Below are 25614 nucleotides of genomic sequence, written 5' to 3' on the forward strand. Positions count from 1 at the left end.
CAGGGGCAGCGGTGGGGCCGTCGGGGGCAGCGGCGCCGGCGGGCCGGGCCCCGGCGCTGAGGGCTGTTAGCGGCCGCCACACGTGCTGCCCGCACCGCTCCGCAGCGGCTGCTCCGGCGGCGGCCCGGCCGAGCCCCGGCGGGACGGGGCGCTGCGGACGCGGGGCGGCCTCGTCTCCCTCAGCCCGCGGGGTGGTTGTCCGGAGCGGGGACACGAGGGGTGGATCGCTGCCTCAGATCGAGTCTCGCCCTGGGAAGCTGCGGTGCTGTGCTGGGTCACCGGTGGCTTGAGCGAGTGATTCTGAGGGAAGAGATCTGCATATTCCTTATATTCCTTGGTAAGTGCTGACCTGCAATTTCCAGCATCCTGCACTTACATACGGATATTTTACTAATAATCTACCTTGGCATTTTTGGTTGTTGTTTTTTTTTTTTTTTTATGGCCGCTCCCCATCCTCGCGTTGTTATAAAAGCTGCTGGTTTCCAGGTGAGCTGCTCTTGCATCCCCTCAGGTGGCTCAGGAGACTTTGCTGCCATGTTCTAGCCAGTGTCAGAGCTGCGGGATTCCCTGGCACAGGCGCTGCTCCAGGCCCCTCCTGTTCCCGCTATAGTGCTGTACCTCAGGCGATGCAGTGCTCCCTTTTCTATGCCATAGCTGTCATGGGGCACAAGGTAGTTGGTGCTGTTGCTCACAGGGTAATGCGGCTCCTGCTGCATAAAAAATCAGGAGTTACTTTTCCCTTTCATCTTTGTTCTGATTCCGTGCTTTAAATAATTTTTGAAAATATAAACAAAAGCCGACACCAAAGAAATCTTCCAGAACAGAGCATGGGGAGGAAAACTTACTCTGTGATTGCATGTGCTGATAATTAAAAATATGACTCTGAAATGAAGACTTGTTTCTCCCCACCCCTTCACTTACCCACTGTGCTGAATGGGCAGGGTTTTATAGAAGTTCACAGGTTGCTTTGAGATCTTTGAGCAGAAGGATTTTAAAACATGTGATACTTGTGTTGACACGTAGGAAGAAGAAAGAAAAAGAGGTATGAAAGAGGAAATGCCTTTATGCTGGCTGCTTTGCAAAGTATTTTACTGAAAGAACAGAAATATGCATTCTGAATGCAATGTAATTCTGAAACTAGCAGCGGCAGAGAGCCGTTTTCCTAAAGTGTGTGTCCGTGTGCACCTGCTGCAGGAGTAGGAAGATTGCAAAGTAGATACTGTGGAGGAAAAGTAAACACCTCCCCTCCACCCACAGCAGCATTTCTTATTCTAAGGAAAGTTTAACTGTTCAGGTACAAAACTTCTTCATTTACATGCTGAGGATTATTAGTTCTTGGTGTAAAATGACAAGATTTCAGGATTCTCTTCCTGCCCAGTCCTTCTACACATGCTGGGAGATTTTCTCTCCGTGCTAGAGTGCACTACAGCTTTGTGTGTATTGAAGGGAGAGGGATGAGTTGGCTGAAGCAGAAAAGCTTGGAAATGTGACCTCAAATGTCCATATCTTTAGGGATCAAGAGGGAGATTTTATTTGGCAAAAAAAGAGTTTTATATAATTTGTATGGTTTCCCTTAAAGAGAAGATCTCAGCTTTCTAGGGAGGGCAGAACACCAGCTGTCTTGTATGCTCCTTCCAGATGGATTCTGTAGGGAATAGCAGCCTCTTTCCTCATGTGATTACACTGTAGGAAGGAGCAGAGCTCCTCTGCTGATTGCTACGACTTCCTAGAGCTCCTGAAGATGTCCTGTCTGACTTGCAGGTTGTATCTGTTTGCTGGCTTCTGACTGTGGATATCCAAGACAGCCTTTATTTACTCAGCTTGGGTAGATTGCATAATTCCTTTAGTGTTCCTCCCTTCATCCTTTTAGCCCTGTTAAAGTTTTTATTGGGAGGGACTGAGAATATTTCAGAATAGGTCCTCCTTAAAAAGAAATAGAGAGTTCTGCCTTGCCAATATGATTTTTCAGAGCTGCTTTTCTTTCTCTTTCTAAAACACTCGGGTCAAATGTTAACTCTGTATGTTGAATGCAAGTTTTCTAATGTTTGAACATGACAACCATGAATGAATGCAGCTCTTGTTTAATCCTTTGGCATTCCTTAGGGACTACTGGCTCTGCTGGCACATATAAAGAGTAACTCACTGGAATCCTTATTGGAGCGGCATGTTTGGAAATGCCTCAGATGGATGGTGTTTTGTTATTTAATGAAAGGCAATTATATACTGCATTAGCTGTAAGCTCAGCTGCCCTCAGCCCCATGCCAGTTTCTGCTGGAGCAACCATTTCTTTGGTGTTGACCAGCAGAACTCCTTCAGCAGCTCCCTGGTGGTTTAAACACCTCCTGCTTGTGCAGGTGTCTGTCCTCCACATCCATTTGTTTTTGCAATGATGCTGCACTCTGTGACTGACCCTCAGAAAGACCCATAAGTCTTGTACTGGCTCCTGGCCCCCGAAAGGCTGTGAAGGATTTAGAAGATGTATCTAAGGACATGCTGTACAAATTTGTGCTTTAACACCCACCTAAGTTTTTCCACTTGGAATATCTCATTAATTATTTGTACAAACTCATAAGAATAGTACCATACATTCTTTGAATTTATAAAACACATCTTCACTCTACTGTTTCTAGAAGAACCACCATTAAAAGCCATTTGTTTCCCCTGATCTTTATAATCTTACTGTCTATATTTTTAGCTTATTATGAGGGGAAATTGCAAGGCAGAGAGAGAAACTCAGTATTGTATAGAATTAGCTTATTTGACACTCTCATTCTGCTGCGCTGCTTGGCAGCAGCATCCACTCAATCACAGCAATATTTATCTGAGTTCTGAATTTGTACTTGTCCTGAGCTCTCTGCCAGCCATGCAGCAGTCATGGTGCTAATTTCAAAGGCTAAGAACATGGAGAGCTAAAAAGAGACAGCTGACTTGATGTTTTCACCCAGTGTGAAACAGTTACAGTTTCACCCAAGTCTATCAAAATTAAATCCTTACTATAAAAAGCAGCATCTTTGTTTCAGCTGCTTCAGTTGTAATTGTATTAGGAGAAGCCTTTGTGCCTTTAAATGGTTTGGGGTTTGAGGCTGATGGGAGATGATATTTTCTTTCTCATAATTTAAATTGTAGTTCCTAAAAAACTTGATGCTCTACAATTCCAAAATCATCATTTTATCGTGACTGATTGCACTTACTGGCATGGTTGAAGTGCATTATCATCAACAGAAGTCAGTGTGGACAGCCAAACAAATTGTTCTTTATCTTATTGAAATGGAGGTCTCTGGGGAAAGACAAGAATTTATTGGGAAAAACATAGGAAAACTAGTAAGTGATGATAATGGGCTTAGCAGAAGAGGTGGCAATTAATTTACTTAGATGGAAACTTTCTCTACTCCTCAATCCTTGACTCCTTCTGTAGGGAATGATGTGCTGAGGAGGGAGGATCATGTGCTTTCTGATCTTTTAATAGACCAGAGCAGCAGTGTTTTTATAATCTGTGTTCAACTTGAAGTGTTAGAGTTTGCATCATATTAACAATTATCAGCTCTTCCTGATTAATTAAAGATAGGCAGAATCTTTTTAAAAAGACTGAACAGGCTGTGTTTGAAATAGCAATAGATTGTGAAAAAATTAGTCACAAATTGCTGGCTTGAAATAGTTTTTTAGTGCTACAGACATCCTCTCTCATTTGTACTTCATAAGAATATATTCATATTCAGCATGTTCAACAGTCTGTGTTTCAGTGTTTCCTTACTGAGGATCCTGAGGCATTTAGGAATCTGAATGAGCATAGCAAGTTCTAGAATGATCGAATGGGGGGACTTAAAATGTCCTTGATGCAGAATTAAAATCCATAAGCAGAGTTGAAGCTTTGATGAATTACCTTCCTCATAGCAGTGCTGTAATATCTGACTGATGGTTTCAGGTCCTAAGCCTCTTACTATCTTTGATCTGATTCATCTTCTTCTTAGTACACTTTCTGAGTTATAGGAATTTACCCCGCCTCTTCCCTTTCCCTGGCATGTGCTGGGAGAATCCTGTTTATACAATTTGCAGCGAATATCCTGTGCTTCCCAAGGTAGAAAAACAGCCTTGTATCTTATTTAGCAACTTAGCAATTCCCTAAAACCAATTTTCAGTGGATTTGGGTCTCATCATGGTTGCCTTCCTAACTAAATTAAGTTCAAGTTTTAGATTATCTCCAAACAAACTGGTAACCTGCTGCTGTCAAATGTCTTGATGGCAAATTCTTTGCTTCAGAAATCAGTTGTTCTAAAGGTACTGGGAGAAACTCAAGACTCTTTAAACACAAGTCTCTCTCCTCCTGGTTCACTTGCTTCTGTGAATCTTGTAGGAATATAATTTGATTAGAGATCTCCTGCCTTTTGTTTTATTTAGTTGAAATTACTCAGCAGGTTGAAAATTCAAGGAGAAATACAGATTTGTGTGCAGGCCTGGCTGATGTTGAAAGATGATTTAAAAGTCTTTGGTTCTGAATACCCTGGGATCTGTGAACTCATGTAGAGAACAGTTCCAGTCATCTCTGTGATACAGAAATACAGCTTCTGTTATTGATTTCAGTTAAGAAATAAATCTGAAGTTGCTGGTTGAGCTGTAGGTTCCCATGTCCATAACGAGGGACAGCGTTGTGGGGCTTTGGGATTGATTCCCAAACATTCTTCCCCAGTCCCTCTCAGTGTACAAGACAGAGGGAGCATCTTTGAGATCTTAAGGAAACAGGGATTTTCTCTTTGGAGTGAAAAACCCAGGAGCTATTTCTGGGGATGTCCTTAGCCCGGGGTGCGATGGTTTGATGGTGGGATGAGTGATGACAAGGCAGAGTGTTTGTGTTACAGCCCTGGCTGGGTCTGCTCCGGAGATCTCTGTGTGGTTCTGTCTCACTGAGCACACACTGGTTGCCTCAGATTAAGGAATATTTACCTAAACCAGTGCCCTGGAAAACAGCTGAAAGGTTTTTCAGGCCCTCTGCCACTGATAGTGTAGCTCTCTTTCAGTTTCTGTTGGGTTTTGCCACTCTTCGTTTCAGGTTGAGTTCATCACATCAGTGCCACTGTCAGAGGAGCTGTGTCATCCCAGTGGGCAAACTTCCCAAATTCCTGCAGGCTTTGGGCTCGTGTTATTATGGCAGCAAAAGCAAACCGTGTTTGGGTTAGACTAAAGCCCTACTAAAACTTGCATGCAGCTGTAATTTCCTGGAGTTATCCTGGTAGCAACTGTGAAGGCACTTCAGAAAAGCAAGAATTGCTTTTGTTCTGTTGATTTAATAGTTATGCCTGGTTAAATTAAGTAGAGATGCACTTCTTCAAGAGCCTGTCGCTAGTAAAATTCATATTTATGTTAAAAACACGATATAAGAAACTGCGGCTTTGAGGTTCCTGTACCTCTGGAATTCCTACAATGGTTATGTTGGATTGGGCTGGAATGAGCTGAAGTGGAATGTCATAAGGATCCTATGTAAGTTATGAGACCTTGTTTATTTTCTTACTAAATTTTTATTTCCTGTACCAGTACCTGCAAACAACAGATTTGAAAGGTCTGGATTTCTTTCATTATTTTCTACCTGATCAGATGAGTTTTAAGTGAAATTTTTTTTCTGCCTTTAAAGGTGATGTACAAAACACTGGTTTGATAGGCACCTGCTAGCCCTCATGTTTTGATCTTGGCACTAAGCAGAGCATAGTAACCCAAATAAATATGTTTTCATGGCACTTGGCATAACAAATACTGAATTAAATAATGTCTTTTCTTCTAGTAGTGATGTATCTGAATGCTGTATTCAGATCATCACATTACTTGATTAATTGACATGAAAATCAGTGGTTTCTGGAAGACAAAATGAAACTGAAGTCGTGTTTTTAAATGCTCCCTTTCTCTAATTGCTGTGTGTTGAATGAGTAATCAAATATTGACTTCCAAATGCCAACTCTTATTCTATTGAAATCTTAAATACTTAATTCAGTTTGTTTTCTGTTTTATATATAAATTCTTTCTTGAATTTTATTAGTTGCAATGTGACCAATACCCGAGGATGCCTCTAATTCCACAGTCTAATCACTGAGCAGTGCAGTTAAATTCTTGAGCAATGTTCAGATGCTCGGTTTGGTTTAACAGTGGCCTCTGCAGAGTTACATCAGGACCACCATAATTTGCTGTTTGTGCCTTGCTTTGTTAACAAATGCCTACGGTGCTTTCTGGTGTTTCAGTCTGAACTTGCTGCCCATTCAATAAATGCATCAGAGCTGACAAAACACATGAAATTTGCAGTAAAGTCAGGAGCATGAGGGTCAGAGAGAAGTTCATTTGCCTTTTCACTGTCTGGCTTCAGTGGATCAATGCACAGAGACCTGGATGTGAGTTCATTGCTCTAGAATAGTTGTATTTAAGTAGTGAGTGGCCAGGAACACCAAGTGTGCTGTATCACTCCAGAGAAGCTCTGTAAAGTGAATGCATGAGGGCTTCCAAATCCATCCTTCTGGTTTAGCAACTTGTAGTTGTACAGGACTGGCTGTGAGTGAGACATTAACAATGGATATTGTGTGCTCTGGAATATTTCATTGTAAACGTAATGCATCACTTGCCAAGTGGTGATTCAGACTTTTTGGGTGCCCAGTAAGAAATATCTCCAGTAGACCCAGATTGCAGCAGAGGAAGGAGTCAGGATTAGGAAGATTTTTGTTCCAGGATTCAGCTTCTCTTGTGCCCCCTCATCCAGAATTGTTCCTGTAAGGATGCTGGTGGGCATGTTCCAGTCTGGTCAGTTTGTGCACCTGTTGTGCATGAATTAATCCCCTCAGAATCTTCCAGAATTTGACTCTGATCTGGCTCATTCTTGCACACAGAGAAATATTCTCCAAGAGGTAGCAAGCAGCAAAGAGCAGTGCAAGGAGAAGGCACTGATTTTCTTCAAAGCCGAAATGGGGTTGTATTTTTAAATCAGGTATGAATTTCAAAAGCTTATAAATTTAACTAAAAGCATTAAGTACTTTTGTAAGTATATATACACTCATTTTTTACAGGAGTGTAATAACAGGAGACTGCAAATACAACTTTTGGAGCTGCAGGAATTAGATCTGAATCATACAGAACGTTTATGTGCTTCAGTTTTAAGACTGCAGTAATTTTAGGAGTTGTGTTCATAAGTGTGTAGGGTCAGAGCTCTTGGAATAACTCATGGACTTGGAGGGGAAATCTTTCCAGGTTCAAAACTCCAAGTTACTTTCTCTAAACTCCAGATATTTGAGGAATGATTCATGAGCTCCTTCAAGCTTGGCAGCAGCAGTTGAACAACGAGTATGAAACAGGTATTTAAGAAATGCTGTTCAGGCAGAGATTTCAAACAGCACTTCTTGTGCTGAGTTTGTTTTTCTCTCAGGAAGGCGAAGTTACTGCATCGTGGTGGTCTTTGGAATATGTTTTCCATTTGGCTTTTCTGCAGAAGGATTTTCTGCTTTATTTTGGTCATGTTACCTTTTCCTTGTGGTATGGGAATTTGTTTTCTAGGTGCTTATTACTGACTGCCACAGGGGTTGCATGTGAGGGTCACTGCTTATAGGCCCTGTGAGATTTTTCAGCAGTTACCTGTTCTACAACCCCCTTTTAGAATATTTACTCTTTATCTTTTAGTGTGACTGTTTATATGTGTTTTGCAAAGCACCTCTATGCTCAGCGCAATTAACAAATCCAGTGGTCTCTTTTTGAGCTTAGAAATGCATTGGCATTGCAAGGCATTTTCCTACAATATTTAGTCTGTTAATGGTGTTAACTAAGTTAAATATTAATCTTTTTAATTGGAAATGTTTTGAAGAACTAGGAAAAGCTGGACTTAATTATCTTAGAGGTCTTTTCCGACCTAAACTATTCTGTGGTTCCACTGGTATTCCTAAATTCTTGTTGTGATTACAGGGTTAAGTAGAGTGAGCTGACTTTTCTCCCTGTGTTCTTATTTAATTTAGTTCTTTTTGGAGTACTATTTGTTGAAAATAGTCTTGAAAGGAACATTGGACAGCTGCTTTCTTTTTATTACAGGAATTCCTTTTTTGACAGTTGGAAAATATTCTGCTTTTAAATTCAGGGTTATGTGGCTACATTTTATTTATTTATTTTTAATACCAGCTTGCCAACAGAATTCATATCTATTATCACATTAGTAGGATTTATTTACTTAAACTAGTGGTTTCCAACTTGCTGCTTGATCCATGCAATACTCAGAGGTCTGTAGAAGGTAAATAAGAATAAGGATATCATTAATCAGTTAAAATTCATATTGTGTGTAGTCATACATTTCCAATAATGGCACAAGTGTAGAGCCTGTGCTTAAAATCTCTTTTTATGCTCAGTTTTGTTCCTGGTAGAACCTGCAGTAGAACACTTCCGTGGAATATATTATCACTGGCTTTCCAGACCTTTCCTTAGGTTCCTGATAGTATATTTTGGGACACAGGAATATTTTTGCCTATTGGTTATAAGGATCCTTTTTCAGAAGAGCTGAGACAGGTTCAAGGGAAGAAAGAACAAATTGAGACAAGCAGTGAGCTGCTGTCTTTTATGAGAACTGAAATGAGATCATTGACATCTGGAGCCTGTTAGGATATGTTGGAGTGTGTCATGCTTAAAATTACTTGATGCAAATTTATGTGTTTTATGAGCTCCATTAGGCAATGCTACTACAAAGGCCCTGTCCCTAAGACCAAAAGTTGTGTTTTAACTATTGCAGTGAGGCAGTCATTTGTCAAAAAGTGTTGCCCATAATTTTAGCTTTTATTTTGTCTGAATTAAGCTACAATTTCAGTAACTCTGAAACCAGGACATGAGGGATTGTGTTACTTCTGGCCTAGCTGAAGGCCTGTGTGTTGAGAAAAGCAAATGACACAGCAAATATATAACCCATGACTGTGGAGAGCAAGATTGAACTATGAATGAGTACCCTGAGCCAAGAAATGCAGTGGTGGAACATTCTAACTTTCTGTTGAGCAGAGGGTTCTTAACCATCTATTAATAAATAATTAACTGAAACTGGCAAAGTCTAATTGTGTGGTAGTATAGTGTGTGCTTTCTCTTGATACACCTGTCCTTGCACAACGTAGTTGTGGTGGTGCTGGAATGGTCTTTGGGGGCAAAAAAAGTGGTAATGTATGGAAAAGAATGCAGAGTGCTGGGGAACAGTTCCAGGTTCCAGGCTTTAGGAGAAATCTTCCTTAAGGAGGACTCCCCTTGGCCCAAATTTCCATCAATTTGGTCTTTGGGACTGACTGTGAACTAAAAAGGACTGAGCATGATGCTTCTCCTGTTGCGGTATTTGTACCAAATCCTTCTTTATCGTGTATAGGTTTTCTTTCCTGTTTCGTGGATTTTGATGGGTTGAGAAAAGTAAGGGAGGCGAGCATGGAAATTCTGGAATCGGAGAGGAGGGAATAGGGCCTGTAGCCTGAGGAAGGGAGCACATGTGTAAGAGATAAAAGAAGGCTTTTCAGGTCCTTGGTGTGTAAGATCAAAGTGCAGTTTTAGAAGATTTCTAAAATGAAAGATAAGGAAATATGATGCAGACTCATAACTCTGCAGGCAGGTGGGTGACAAACCTCTGGCAACACTAGGAGAAAAAGGTTGAGAAGTCTTCATGGCACTTCATCATTTTCATGGAGCAGAACTTCAATTGTTGGCAAAGACAATTACATCCAAGGTGGTAATTCATGCTCGTTAAAATATAACATTATTGCAGACTTAGAAAATGCCTTGAATTTGGCATGGCAGGTCTTGAAATAGCATGAGGAATGTTTCACTTTGGTGTTCAGGTTCACAAAGCAGTGAATTGATTTTTAGGAACACTGATTAATAATTCATAATACAGGAGGGATAAATCTTAGACTGGTAGATAAAGACAGGGTTGGTTTATTCTCCTTAGTTTTCCTTGCTGCAGCAGAGTTGTCTCTCCTTCTGCCAGGTTTGTTTTACCTTTAACTGGGTGCTGAGTTCCCAGTTTGCACCCCTGGGTACTGGTTTGGGGAGGCTGCAGCTGCCCAACTTTCTGTCCTGACAGGTGCCAGAATGCTGAGTAAAGGGCAGGACTGAGACCTGCTTTGTAGTTCTTGTTTGACGTGTTCTGAGCAAACAGTTGAGCAAACTCGCTGCGTGCCCGTTTCCTTTTCCCCTTCAGGTTTTTGTTTAGGTGTGTGCTGCTCCTGTTTAAGTGGCGTAGCTGTTCTGGCAGTGCCTCATATAAAAGTCAGCACAAAGCCAAGCTGTGTTCACACAGAATAGTTTGTCCCTTTGAAGATGGGGGAGAGCAGTTGCCTTGAAGTTCGGCTTTGAATTCATATTCGAGGTAAAAAAATACAGATTTTTCATTAGAGATGAAAAAGCCTTTCTGAAGCTTTTGTAATCAGAAAGAAGATGCCTCCTGTGGCAAAACACAGTTCCCTGAAAAGCTTCTAGCTGTCTTCCAAGTTCTATCCTAGCAACGTTGGGAAGAGTCCCTCCTCTTAGCTGGGGCACTGGTGGGGACTGCGAGCCAGCATATCTTGTGATCTGAGGTCACAGAAAGCTGAGGTGGCTCTTTGCTTTTCAGTTGTCATCATGTAACTCTTAAACAATTTAAGCTTTTCAGTTCCAATCTCTTAGAAACCTTACTCCTTTTATCCTGAAATTCCTGGCTGTCTTATTTTCTCTTGCTGTTATTGCTCTAGTCCGAAGTTGTTTTTGCTGGGATATTGCAACACTGGAAAAATGTGACTGAAAAGAGTTGTGTGTGTGGAGCAGTTATATCTATGTGTAATGTTAGCTATGCTGTTGAGGGCTTTGTTTCTTAAAATAGCCTTTTAGTTTAAATCTCAAGACAAATACAGCAGCATTCAGCAAAGTGAGTTATTTTGATGATTTAGGTTTTAATAGGAAATGGCTTTCAGAAGATGGGGAATTGGAAATGCTGCTGGTTGCTACTGTAAAGCAGCTTTTATAATGCATTTTATACACACATTGTGTATATATAGAAATCCCTTCTGTAGGAGTTAACACTGATCTTTGTTCATGTCTGATCTTTTCATATACAGGTTTATTCCAGAGCTGAAAAAGCTTGAACAATATATTTTATCCATGTTTGGAAAAAGATAGTTGCTACAGACGAGGAGGTTAACCACTGGTATTGCAAAAAGATGAGTATGTTAAAACCAAGTGGACTTAAGGCTCCTTCAAAGACCATCAAGCACGGGGGTACATTGCTGAAAACACCTACACCTGTTGCTGCTGGTAAGGAATAGTTAAATATCTTAATTGTTCCCTTATTCATCTTCTGACAAAAAGTACTTTGAATGCTGTAGTATACACTATTTTTACTCTTTACACCAATGTATTTTTGCTTGTATTTCTGATTTTAAAAAATTAGATGTGCAACTTACAAAAAATTAAAGGTTACTAATTGGAGATCAAGCAATTTTCTTCAAAGAAACCTTGTCGTGATAAAAATGCTTTGGTAGTTTTTGAAGTCAGACCTGTGATTTTTACAAGGTTTTTACCAAAACCTTCATTAAATGCATTCAGTGTCTCTGTCCTTAGATTTTGAATTATTTTTTCCCAGAGATGACAGTGTTTGCACAGGAAAATTAGGAGTTGTGATCTTCCTTTTAGAAATGATGCTTTTCCAGATGTTTGTTAACACTGAAACTAAGTAATGATGCTCTTTGGAATATTAATGTATTTGATTCCCATTATTTCTCATTGTGCTTTGATTCAGCTCCAGCAGAGAAAGCAGCTCCCAGTGAGAAGACCTCAAGCACAGCCCCTGCAGATACACACGAGGAGTTTGTGGATGATTTCAGAGTTGGGGAGCGTGTTTGGGTCAATGGAAACAAACCTGGCTTCATCCAGTTCCTGGGAGAAACCCAGTTTGCTCCGGGGCAGTGGGCAGGGATTGTCCTGGATGAACCCATTGGGAAGAACGATGGCTCGGTGGCTGGAGTTCGCTATTTCCAGTGTGAACCCCTGAGGGGAATATTCACAAGGCCATCCAAACTGACCAGGAAAGTGGTGACAGAGGATGAAGCCAACGGTACCCAGACAGCTCACGCTTCGAGAGCCACATCACCAACATCCACGTCAGCTGCTAGTGCAATGTCCTCATCTGCTGCTGCACTTCCCCCTTCAGGAATTCCACAGAAAACTCCTCTTGCTGCTAAGGAACATGCAACTCCTTCTCAGATTAGCAATCTTTCCAAAACTGCCAGTGAATCTATATCAAATCTCTCAGAAGCTGGATCACTAAAGAAAGGAGAAAGGGAGCTCAAAATCGGAGATCGCGTTCTGGTAAGATTTCCCTGTCTTGCTTTTGATTGATTAATTGAAACTTCTGCTAATATTCAAAACTTTTCTGCTGTTTCCTTGGTCAAGATAATGTAAATTTATGCTCTAGCTTTCTTTGTCTGGTTCTTCTGTAAACAAGCTCTTTGCATGCTGTGGGAATATCTTGGCAGTACCAAGATAAAATGGTTATTTTGGCAGGTTTTAATCTATTATGTTTTTCCACTGTTTAAAACACAGCATTGTGTTTAACAACATATTTGTAGCTTATCTCTCTGTGTCTTCAAGAGCTCCAGTCATGCTAAATAAAAACCAAGAGTGTAAGATTTCCGTGCAGGTCTTCTGCCCTGTCCAGGGCCATGTCTTTAGAAAGCAAACAGTTCAATAATTGATTGTTCCTGAGTGGTGATAGGCAGGAACAGAAGCAGTCACATAATGCCACTGATCAGCCAGGAATTACGTGTGCTCTTGGGGATGTGCCACGTTACTTGGCTGCCCTTCCTAAATTCAGACCCCTAAATGCTTCTGCCAGTGTATCATCTCACCTTTTTAAAAGGGAGTTGATTTGTTAGTTTTAATGTTTTTTTAAAATAATTATCAGAAAACTGGTGGTATGTTGTGTGTTATATTCTAAATTTAAAGACTGTTTATGTAGCCTTCAAGTATAGCTGGAATGATCCTTTTATGCCCACCAGATCTATGATCACTGTAGCAGAGACCTGATTTTAGGTTTGATTTACTCGAGTGCATCATTAAGCTGAAGATTTGTCTTACCCTTACTTTGATACAATCTCTTCTTATTTACAATATAATTTTAGAATTTCCATTGGGCAGGTGTGAGTGTCCTGGCACAGAAACATTTCTGGGGTTAGTGTAAGGACATTGTATAGAAAAAAATCCCCCAGATTTTATTGTTTGTCCTGCATTGCCCCACCAGATAATAATTCTGCAGTGAATTAAACTGATATTTTAATTTAGTTCATTGTATTTTTAAAGGAAGAATTTGCCTCCTCTTTCTGTTTAAGGAGAGCTTAAAACACAGGGCCATGTTGAAGAAGGAGACAAAGGTGAAGTGAGGGCAGGGGTTGGCTGACAGCTGGATTTGGGCTGAGATGTGTTTTCTTGGAGTGCCAATGGAAACAAAGATTTGTGGTTTATCCCTGGCTATTTCTGTCAGAGACTAGAGCCCTGTTGTCCTCCAGACAACATCAGGGCTTTAACCACTTGTGTGCCTTTTCCTCAAGGACCTTTGTGAGCCCTCCTGGGATGTCCTCTTTGGGTGGGAGAATTCTCTGGTGCCTGTGAAGGCATTGCTCTGCCTTCCCTGTATCTAATTCCTGCAGATTGCAGAAGCAGCATATCCGAAGTGCCACAGTTTGATAATAATAAGGTCTCAAATTCTGTTTGTTAAGTAGGACAAGTTAAACTTAGTATTTCATCCTCTCTACTACCTCTGTTTGCCTTAAATCTTCCTCTTGAGTCATCAAATTGTAGTTTGAGGTTTTGGGGTAATTCCTAGCACAGTGTGTTGGTGATGCATGACTGTAATTTATATAGCAGTATAAGACACTCAGGAATATGAATGTTAAAGGGACAGGATCCTTGTTTAGTGGTTTTTAATCCTTTGGGATTCCATGCTAATTGTTTGTATTAGACTCTGCTGTCTTGTCTAATAATAATTCAGATGTAAGTATCTTAAGTGGCCAGGTTAGTTCAAATAATCCTAAATTTGGCTGAATAATTGGTTCATCTGTTAATATTTTTTCCCTGACACTGAACTCCTGTCCAGCACTGTGGACTGTAGAGTTGAGGTGTCACTGAGTAATTCTGGGAACTGTCCTCAAAGCCTACAACCAGCACCAACTGTTGGGAAAGACCTGCCTGTCACTTGTGTCACTTGCTCAGCCATTCCTGCTCCATCAGAGGGACAAATCCACCTGGCTTGCTCCATGTCTTTTGGGTTTTATTTATGCTCACAGCAGCCCCTTTTCAGTAATATGTTACACAAGAGGATGAAAGGCTGGGTGGGAGTTGTCAGTCCCACCTCAGCACAGAATTTCCCCTCTAAGTGACAATGTGGTGTCACAGCCCCGTGACGTGTTCCAGTCTGACCACACCATTGCAGGGCTGTAGAGGCTCAGTGCTGCAACATCCATCAGTTTTTGCAGCTTGGACCAACTGCTGTGGGAGTATTTTTTAAAGGTTTTTTGATGATTATGGACACGTGGGGAAAACAACTGCTGAGAATTGCAGTGTGAGAACAGGGAGCCTCCAGCAGTGTAGAACTGAAGTTCAGAACAATGAATTCATGATAGACAAAAGCTCATTTGGGAGTCCTATTAAAGCAGCTAATTGGAAAATGATGTCCTAAAGGGCAGATTCATAGATGGGTAAGGCACAGCTCATCAGCCAAGATGACATTCCAGAATGGACATCAGATGGCCTCAACTTTATTGATCTTAGTGTGTGATCTCAGGGTGTTACACTGAAGTATTTCAATCTGTTAAATTTTTTTTTCCTCTACCTTGGATTCTAAAATGTTCTTAATGGGAGTTACCTTGAGTGGATCAGTTAAATTACTTTAAGTTTCTTTTTATTGTTGGTAACTTGCTGGTTTTGGATGACTTCAGCAAAAAAAGGCAAAGTCTTGCAGCTCTTTTTGTCTGCCCAGTCTGGATTAGCAAGGAACAAGAGGCCATTCCAACAGTGTTTACTAATTCACATCTCAACTTTTTGTGTTACACAGATGCAAATTGGGCACAAGTTTGAACCTGAAATGTTGGGTTCAATTTCAGGCTTTCCCAGCAGCTCAGCTTTGTTGGAATATTTTCCTGTTCCTACAGAGATGTTCTGCATTGTCCCAGCAAACTGCTGCCTCAGTTGTGCTGAACCAGTGGTGCTGGGATGAGGTGGTTTGGTTAAAGGCTGTTATGAGCAAAGAAGTCTTGAGGATTTCATTAAAGCTCCAGTGCATGGCCTGTATTGTTTTGTGTGGAGAGAAAAGATGCCTTAGGCTTGTTTTCTTATTCCTTTGATCTCTAGTTGTTTCACCAGTCTTTTGTACGCTTAAAGTTAGAATTACCAAATACTACATGGTCTCATATTAGAGTCCTCCCAAACTTCTACAGAAGAACTGATATCTTCAAAATATAAAGAGTTAGTAATAAAGGAAGCTTCCAGTGAATGTATCCCTGATTTATTTGATTATGAAGACACATACTATATAATCTTTCCTTAATTCAGATAACATTAGGAAGAATAGTGGTTACATACAGATTTGGGACACTTATTCAGAGTGAAAGAAAAGAAATTTCAGAGAAGTAAAAGAAAGAAAATTTCCAGAGGGGGGGGGAAAAAAAAAACCCGAGAAAAGAAATGCCAGAGAAAATAAATTCCACTGCAAAAACCAAGTAGAGCTGTGAGGTGATCACCTGTGTATTCTCAAAACCAGGCTTGCTCAGAGTATCTCATGTGAGGTTGTGCTGAACAGTGCTACAGATACAGAGATAAAAAGAGGCAAAACAAGCAGCCTTGCTTTTTCAGGGGGCAGAAAATCTCTTTTCCCAAAAGACCTTGTATATTAAAAAGATGTTGACATCAAAACACAGAGTGCTTCAAGGTATTGGATATGTCAGCTGTGGGTGCCTGCAGAAAAATACTTACAACAATCAGCTACAACCTTTCCTGTTTTTTCCCCTCAATTTGAAGAAGACATTTCCAGGCCATTAAATTGAGTTGTAAACATCAGAAAAATAACTCATGGTAGACATCAATGCCCATAAGGGAAATATAATAATCGTGGAGAAATTCCCATTGTCCTGTTGTCTTAGAAGTTCTCTTTCTTGAGATTCCAGAGGAGTCAAAGCAAATCAAAAGCAAATCAAACTGAGTGAATACACAAGTATTCACTGAAGTATTATAGCCCTAAATGGATGTTCTAGTGGAAAAGGACCTTTAGATTTCTGTCATTTACTCCTCAAAGATGATTAATTGAAACAGCACCCTGTGCTCTGCTATCTTGGGAATCTCTGATGATAAATGTCTCCCTCAAATCCCAGTGTATGTGAGCCATATTCAGCAAGCTTATGCTTAATTTTCCTTTCGCTAACAAGAAATCAACGCTACCTCATGATAGTACGTGGAAATGTTGAAAATATAGGTAGAGAAGTTAGATATTTCAAAGAATTGTGGTTCATTATGTGTAATTTACTATTCAGCTTTTCATTTGGTGCATTGATGTATCTCTTACTGGATAAAAATAGGGCTGAACCAAAGAAGAGTTATTAATGCAAAGAGTCATTCAAACAGCTCTGTACTAGGCATAATTTCCATTCTTAACATATGATGTATGTTCTGGAATGTGGATGTGATTTAGCAGTTAGAGAGAGAAGATTAACTCTGGACAGCCTGATCTTGTATTTGGGGATTCTGTAACACAGGAAAATTGATGTGGAAATTTGCACTTCCTTCACTGGCCTTGTCCAGCCTTTCTGGGCTTAAAGACACAGTGCCAGAACTGCAGTTGATTTTCCTGCTGAAAATCAGGCTCCAGCTTCAGCATTTGAACCTGCTATGAATAAGAATTCCTGGGCAAGAAGTGCCAGTGGAAGTGCTGTGCTCGGTGCTAAACCAGATGGGGAAAGAACAACAGAAAGCCAATTCAGAAAACAAATTACTTTCAGGCTCAGCCAGTTTGGGTTTCCTGTTTGAGTTGTGGCCAGAGAACCTGTTTGCCCTGGTGTTGCACACTTAGGATTTCTTAAGAGCCCAATGCAAAGTTGATTTTAAAAACAAACAAACAAAACCCCCTGAACTACCCAACCAAAACAAAGCCAACCTGTTAATAAAAGAGAGGAATCTGCTTTATGTGACAACTGTTGCCCGTACCAAAAGTTGAAGCAGCTTTGACAGCGTCGTCGGCTTTTCCCTGAAGGGACCAGATGCTGTATTTTAAATAAATAAATAAAAATCTTATCAACCTAAGGAGCCTTAGCCTTCTCAAGGGATTAAAGTGCTTTCATTCATTTAACCAGTTACAGCTTCATCACAGTCTGCCAAATCTGCTGCTTCTGGGGCTGAGCTGTAAAGCTGGAACTCGGCCTCTGTCCATATGTTCACAAGAAGATGCAAACTCAATTTACAGGCGTGTGCTGATGTGGCCTTTTTGCAAAGTTCTTCTCTGTGCATGAGTGCCATCTAATTTCTCTTTATTCCCTGTTTTACAGAGCTGGCTATAAGTTACTCCTTGCTTTGTTGTTTCTTCCCAAGGTCTCTGGTGCTGGGACAGGCAAGGGTTGATAGGAGATTATTGTCAGATTTGTTTCCACCCGCGTAACCTATCTGCAAGTAAACGTGACATGGGGCTGTCAACTGATTACATTCCAGGGCTCTTAAAAGCAGCCACGGGAAAAAGAAGCTTCACATGTAGAGGGGAATGTCTCCCTTTAGCATTGCCTTTTTTCTGGATTTTACAACTTTCTGAATAGAAAATGCACTGCTGAGCTTAGTCTGTCTAAAAATCTATGATAATATTTAACTGTTATGAAAACAAGTAGTCATTGGTGGTGTTACAGTTAAAACAGTGCCAAAATATCTGGCACAATGTGTGCAAAAATGGAAAAGGAAGAAAAATTTGGAAGTTGGGAACATGTGATAGTTTTGTGCTCTCCTGGGGCTCTTCTCTCAAGCCTCGTCCATCAAATGTGACAGTTTTAACTGCTCAGTCACACTTCTGCTTTATCCTTGAGCTGAGGTGACTGTGAGGTATTTTGATGGCTTTGTCATGTTAAGTCAAGGATGAAAGTAATTCCTATATTTATGTATGTCTACTTAGGCACAGTATTTTGGATACTGTAATACACGATGTAGATTAGTTTGCTAAGTGGCTGCTACAGCATGAAATACATGTATGAGAAAATATCTGAGGGATAAGGGATATCCAAAGGCTTTGCCTGCAATTCATCATCCAGGTGACTCCCTATGCAAACCTCTGCTTTCTTTTAATGTTACTTTTAAGCATTTTTCGGGACATGTCACTACCTACCTGCTCACAACTAAGGGGTTAAATTTATCTTAGAGCAAGGCACGATTTGGGTCTGAGTCACTCTGTTTTGGCAACTCCTTATTTAACTTCAAATTGCATGTGAGTTACTGGGATGTAATGGCAGGGACTGGTGACTTCCCCACATGCTTTGGTAGTAGTTAATTCATTTTGTGTGTGTGGATTCCCTGGCTCCCTTCCCCTCTCCCTGCCTTCCCAAGGGCGAATATCCAGGAACACGTTGTCCTCAGTCATTTCAACACAGGATGGGAGAAAGAACAGTTTATTTACTTATTTTAGTCTTTGCTTTTTTTGTGGTGGTGATGAATTCATGGGTGGCTTTTGTAGTATGGAATTGCTGGGGGGGGGGGGCGCGGTTTTTGTTTGTTTCCTTTGTGTTGGGTGAATTAATTGAACCTCAATAGCACTTCAGTTTTAGTTACTAAACTGTTTTCTCTGGAAGTGAAGGGTTGTGTGATAGCACAGTGTGTGAGTATCTTACTGCACGTGAGGTTTTTTGCCCACTTTGGCCTTGCTTTTGAACTTCCAAGTTGACTGCAACCAAACTGATTGAGAAATTGAGAGGCTTCAAAGCAAGTTCTTCTGAGTTCCATGGAAACAGCCCAATACAAGGTGGAGGCTCTGCCCACCAGTTCTGGAAAAGCTGCAATTTGCCTTCACAGAACTTTGCACATCAGAGAATCCACATGATCAAGGCTTGTCTGAATCCTGTTCCCATCAATGGAAACAGCAGAAATCCCTCTTGCATTTTTAGATAGTGAAGTCACTCAACCATAATATCCAATGCCACAGGAAAACTGCTGTCATTAATCCTGCTATTCACAGAATTGCTGGGTTGAAAAATGTGAATTAGGGAGGCCAGTTTAAAGTTTGGGAGATGTTTAGTGCTGTTCCAATCATGCCTTGATCCAGTGTTGGATGTTACATAGATATTTCTAAAAGGAAATAAGACAGTCTGAAGCAAATATCTAATATCTGTCTAATCTCAGCAAAAAACACAGGCAAAAACTGTCAGAGAAAGCAAATGCTGACAAACTAAAACATGGCCGTTTTGTCAAACGCTTTTGCTTCCTTCTCTGAAACTATAGATTTAATGGAGAAAATGCCATTACGGAGTTACGTGGTGGGATTATTATTCTTTTAAAATTCTGGATACTATCTAACAGTCTAACTTCAAAATTAGCACTGGACATTATTGATAGATTTAAGAACTCTGAATATTTACATCCCTAGTTATTTGAAAAACCCGTTGAAATTTGGCAAGAATTCAGAATACAGCTGGAAAATGACTCAAGCAAGAGAAAGTATCTTGCACTAAAAGATTGTAAGAACTTAAGATGTTAATTTTCAAAGGGAATATTGAGGTGTCGTGCTTAAAACCTGTATGTACCTGCATGGTGGATGCTGCAGAGCTCTGTAATCTTCCAAAACAAAGCATAATGAGAGCCAGTGGCCAGAGGCCACAGTCAAATTTGGTTTATTTTCATTTTAAATATGTTTGGACAGTGGAGCGATTAAGAATGAAAAGAGCCTGTCAGTGGAAGTGTGTTTCCTGATGGATATCAGCTCTGCTCCAAAAACATCCCCACAGAAATTAGCTCAGTACAGTTACAGGGTTAATTACAGATGGAACTGGGTGAAATGGAAAGAACTGTTCCATGAGAACCAGAGGAGATGATCCCATTGTTCCCTCTGGCCTTGAAGGGGTGAACAAATCAGTTAAACACAATTTCTGTTGCCAGCTGGAAACAGTTCTGCTAAATTTGGAGAAACAAGAGGAAGATGATTCTGATTAGAACGTGATTAGTGGATCCCAGGTGTTTCAAAGGCTCTGTGTGGCTGGATGGGTTTTACTTTTCCAAATGCTGCATATTGTGGTGCTGAATTGTCCTGAAAATGCAGAAATAGCCAAGTGATGCTTTCAGGAGTCACCACAAGTTCGTGCTCGTTTAGAAGGGGAGACACAGCAGTTGTTACTCACCTTTTACCTCCTCTGTGCAGGTTTGAATAAGTGATATTGTTACACTGACAACGTTCAGACCCTGCCCATCCTCTGTTCCACCAGCACTGCTCAAATCACTCTCAGTTTTTAGACCATCTCTCTTTCCCCCTCCCTGGATTACACTGGTTTATTTGTTTCCTACTTCTCCTTATCTTTGGAAATGTGGCTCCACAAAGGTTCTCACAAGGTCTGAAGTGTTCATCCCCCTGTCCTTTCACCAGGAGGTTTTTAACCACTTCAGGTTTCCAAACCCGTTTTGCTATTTCACTTTACCTGGCAGCAAATTAATGTCAGCTCAGGTATAATTGGATAAATGGAATTTAATCGCTTTTTGCATGTGTTTCACATAACTCTAGCGAGTTCCAAGCAAAATTCCTCACCTCACAATGACCTGTAGTCTAACCTAGATTCTCTGGAGTATTACAGCTTTGTGTTTTACAGCTTGACTGTATTGAGTGTGGGAGCTGACTGAGAAAAGGTCTGGCAGTTCTTTTCTCTATCTATTATTTAGTGACCTGCCTTAGCATGAAAGAAGGTCATGGAAAACTGTCTTTGTGGTAGCTGTGCTCCACTTTTTCATAGAACTTTTAGAAACCTTTTAATAATTTTTCTCCCTGTTTCTTTTAGAAACTGACCTTTTTTATTTTAGTCCTTCACGCAATATGGGAGGTAGATCTGCTGGCAAATGCAATGAGTTTTGTGGTTTGGGGTTGGGTTTTTTACCTTTTTTTGCTCTAATTCTTGCAATTTTTAAAAATAATTTTTCTATAACAGATGGTATAATCTGTAAAATTCTTTTTTCATATTTGTTGGAACAGTTGAGTTTAATCGTGTCAGGATCTTTTTTCCCATTTATGGCACTATTAAGTCTGTATATGTACAGCAAATTTCATCATGAAAATTCATTTCAGCCTTTACCATACTGTGTTGTACAGTAGCACCTCACATTGTGCTAGCAAGGGAATAAATTATTATTATTTTCTTCTCAAGGCAGGTGTTGCCACTTGCAGGTACTAATTGCAGCTGGAGATAAATACACTGTTGGGAGAGATGTCTGTGAATGATTGGAAGCCTTCAGTAGTCTCAGGCTTTATAAAGCAGGGCTGACCTGTCTTTAAAGCTGAAATTTAGAAAGTTTTTGCTTAAAACTGAGCAAAACTGCCCATACAGACCTTCACTGATTCTCTGAGCATGCCACAGGGTGCTCCGATTCCTGCTCTTGTAAAGACACACAGAATGTGCAGAAAGAGAAACGTAGTAGCTGGTTTTTCAAAGCTGAACTGGGTTTGGAAAAAAGCAAAAATTCTTTGGCATTCTTCCTTGAGTCCTGTTTAAAATAACCGAGGTGCCATGGTTACAAGACGAGTCACTTTGCTGCTTCTCCCAGGAATCTCGTGTTGTGCAGCCCCATCTGGTCTGGGATATGAATTCCTGCATTTGCTGGCTCCCACCAGGCAGTGGGTCACGGGCACTGCGGGGGCTGGAGCAGGTCCAGGGGGGCTGGGCACTGCCAGATTCCTCCAGGTTGCGTCTCCCAGTTTGTGGTTTGAATGTAGTATCTTCAAAAGAAACACTTTACATTTTTTACATATACATGGAAGATGAGCACGGCCAAGGTATGAAAGAAAAAGGGATGAACATTCTGCACCCAAGTTTAATCTGTGCTATCCTGGAGCCAACATTACTTATGTGGAGGTTTACTTATGGTGTGAGTTGGAGGGAACAGATTGCAGCAGTTTTTCCTGTCCCTGGGAATCCTTGCATGGAGTTATCGTATTCCACCACGGTGCTTCAGACACCTCTTACCTCACTTACCCCACTTACCTTCCTATGGAAACGTGGTGGGTGGCTGTGTTTAGGTAATTCATTTGGGTTTGTTTAAAAAAAATCACCACAAACACAATCACATGCCACAAAACAGGAATAAAATTCCACTGCCTGGCTCAAGGGTTCTGGAAAAGGAGCTTGAGGAATCTCTCTGTTCAACCCCAAACCTGACTATTGTCTTTGAAGGGTTGCTCCTTATCTAGGCCGCTGTTCTAGTTTTCCTGTCTAATTTCTTAAATGGGTTTGTAGAGCCTCTTTTGATTTAACTCTGTTTTCAGGTAGAAAACAATACAAAACTGAGTAGAGAAACAGCTTCTAACCAGAACTAACCAGTCTTTTCACCTAAAGTTCTGTTCCAAATTTATCTGTAGAGAAAGAAACTGCCAAACAAAACAAGACAAACCCAAACAGACAGAAAACCCTACCCAAACTTGCTGGAAAAGGAATAAGAACTTGGAAGACTCAGTATGGACTGATAGTGCAGTTAAAAATTATTTTTATGTTTGTACTTAGGTTAATGCTATTTAATCTCTAGAAAAAGTGGATAATGTCCGAGGGTGAATAACATATCCCTCAATTTAAGGGGTAGTTCTTCCCAGGAAACACTTTATCAATGTTATATATTCCCTCCTCACTGCCCTGCCACAGAGATCTGGATTCTGTGTAACTCTTTGGGTGGTTACAATTCTTTTTTTCTGAGCCAGTCCTAGTGCTTGTTTGTGTGTTCTCTGCCAAGAACACCAAATACCAAAGGTTCTACGAGTTACTATATTAGGCTGAGTCATGATAACTGTAAACTTTGTGTGTTTTTATTCCATGGAGAGTAATAATTTGCTACAGTGCCACTCAAAGCAGGATCTGAAGGTGACCTGCAGTTGTTCCAGAATTGCTTCTAATGGCAGAGAAGGAGCTGCCACCTCAAGTGCAGACAAGAGGTGCCTCTGCCACCTTTCTCACTTGAATACTATCAAAAAAGGTTCATTATGCTCCCTGTTTTTCTGAGGTTTGTGTGGATTAGGATTATTTTTCCTCATCAGCTGAAGCCTCATCTTGCCACTGGAGGGGAGTCGATGAGCCAGAAACTGGAGCACAAATGTGTGTGGCAGCTCCTGGGCACTGACTTGGGACTTTGTGGACACGTAAAGTCCTCGATTCCTCACAAGTGACCTTGCGAGGGAGCACATCCTAAATGGAATAATGTGAATTCTCTCATGTGCTGTGATGGTGCACCTTAATTATGGCACGAGGAGCTCGTTGTTCTCTAGTAATCCTGGGAAGTTCCCTCAAGAAATAGAATGTCTGCTGTAAAAATTATTTGAAATAGTAAATTACTTTTTAGTTTATAAAAAGAAAAATCACAGTATTTAGTAGGAGGATTCATTCAAGATCTCTGCCAAGGCCTCACAATATTCCTGGTTGTATAACGTGGTGGAAAACATGGGTGGACATTCTCAAGCCATTGGTGTGTTTTCCATGTGGAATTTTGTGAATCTCTTGAAGACGTTTCCATCACCATGTCCCTGTTTTCACAATGCTGGATGCAGGCTGAACAGATTTTCACAAATTGAGGGCACAACATACTATCTTCCTGAACTGCAGGAATCCTGCAGTTCTGGCTTGTGGCTCTTCCTGGCAAGTGTCAGCCACACAACACCTTTTCCTTCTTCACTTAATTTAATTCTTCCATCCCCTGGGTGTTACGAAAAGCTGTAGCTCACAGACATTGCAAGTAATTGGAATGGCTGTAAATATTTAATATTGTAAGTCTAAAAGCTGCTGCTTTCTAGTCTTTCATTTAGGAGTGTTTGGGTTGGGTTTTTTTATTCTTGAAAGTGAAGAAAAGATAAAATGATTCTCTCCTCCCCAAGGATTCAAATAGCAGGTTATATCTGCAGTTTTGCCAAGTGCTCTGTATCATGCTTTATATCAGTTCTTTTAAATACAAGAGGGCTGTACTGTGTAGTTTATCTGAATTATTCCTTAGAGAAAATATGAAAGGATTTTTTTTTCATTTCATTTCTTTTTCCTCAGAGAGTTAGAATAAGAAGTAAACAGACCTTAGAAATCTGCTGGTAGAAATTTATGTGAAACTCTAGCACAAATCTATTGCATTCAGTACACTGGTTATACTGTGGCTTGTTAAATATATTTTTGGTTGTGAAGATCAGTAATTTTTCAACATTAAAACAAACTCATAGACAAAAAAAATACATAGTTTGAAGTAAGAACTGATTGTGTCATTCCCGTGCTTTGTGAACATGGTTATGCCAAAAGCTTTTTCACTGAACTCGGTATCTTAATTTGGAAATGCATTAAATGCAAGTGTGTGTCTTATTTCTTTAGGTTGGAGGAACAAAAGCTGGAGTCGTGCGTTTTTTGGGAGAAACTGACTTTGCTAAAGGAGAATGGTGTGGAGTAGAGCTGGATGAACCCCTGGGAAAGAATGATGGAGCTGTTGCTGGCACGAGGTCAGTCTGTCCCCAGATTTACTTCATGAGATTCTTTTCTGTATTCTCTTTTGGGTTTTTATATCTTCCTTGAAATTTTCAATGAGGGAGGAGGAGGGAGGTTCCAAACCTGCCTTGTCTTCTGGTGGTGGGGAGGGTTGTTGCGTGATGGTTTGAATTTTCTGATGCCAGCACTTCTCTCACATTCATGGGATGAGCTGATCTCTACTCCCATGTGAGTTTTATTCATAGACTGGTAATGGAAAACACAGTTTCCTTCTTTTGAATGCCTGTTTGATTTCTCAGCTTGGAAGGAATGCTCAGTTAAGAAAATCTCTGGATATCCAATAGTTGTACTTAAGTGAAATCTTCCAGCATCCCAGGAGCTGGAAGCCCCTGTTCCAACAGTTGCCCCCTGGTAGAGTTTGGGAGCAGTGTAGCTGCTTCTGCCAGTAGGTCACACTCAGAAGGCATTAATTAACACCACAGTCTAACTTTGTTTCTCATTTGCCATAAGGACCAGTCTTTTACCTCATTAAAAAGAGGTTTTACAAGGATTGTCCCACCTTAACATAGGTGATCACAGCTTAAAATTGTAAGTGGCTTTTGTCTATATTTAACCAAAGATATATGTTCTGTATCATCAAATATGCATAAATGATATGTATGTAATAAAATATAAAACTACTTGATTTAATTAAAATCTGATTTCTATTTTTAACTCTCAGCCACCACATTTGTTGGCAGCTCAGAGGAATGTGATGAAGGGGAAAGCTATGGGTATAAAACTGAATCTGAATGGAAGTTTTTAGGAACTAGAGCTGTGGTGTTTTTTCTGTTTTTCTGTTTTTCTGTTTTCTGAAGTCTGATATGATCATGCTGTTTCAGCTTCTCAAAGTTCCTTTTCCAAATCTGGTGTTAAATAAAATTGCAATCCAATGCGGATGAGATGGTCACCAGCTGCTCTCCTGTCC

The 25614-nt window shown here is 40.5% G+C and overlaps 1 protein-coding gene across 12 annotated transcripts in view; it reads left to right on the forward strand.

The window, feature by feature from the left end:
- The window catches only part of CLIP1 (CAP-Gly domain containing linker protein 1), a 61839-nt gene that overhangs the window by 597 nt on the left and 35628 nt on the right, over positions 1-25614 (forward strand). For 10 of the 12 annotated variants that reach the window (XM_042035084.1, XM_042035072.1, XM_042035076.1 and 7 more), the window contains exons 2-4: positions 11061-11256; positions 11741-12309; positions 24537-24661. In XM_042035084.1, the coding sequence (XP_041891018.1) occupies positions 11163-11256; positions 11741-12309; positions 24537-24661 (788 nt within the window). In that variant the 5' untranslated portion in view covers positions 11061-11162. Of the gene's footprint in view, positions 1-196; positions 338-10238; positions 10337-11060; positions 11257-11740; positions 12310-24536; positions 24662-25614 lie in introns of those variants that run through there. The other 2 variants (XM_042035073.1, XM_042035075.1) reach the window with 2 other exon arrangements.

The sequence above is a fragment of the Corvus kubaryi genome, unplaced genomic scaffold (genome assembly GCF_017639235.1).
Source record: "Corvus kubaryi isolate FWS band 111438036 unplaced genomic scaffold, C.kubaryi_AGA036_p1.0 37382, whole genome shotgun sequence".
Taxonomy (NCBI): domain Eukaryota; kingdom Metazoa; phylum Chordata; class Aves; order Passeriformes; family Corvidae; genus Corvus; species Corvus kubaryi.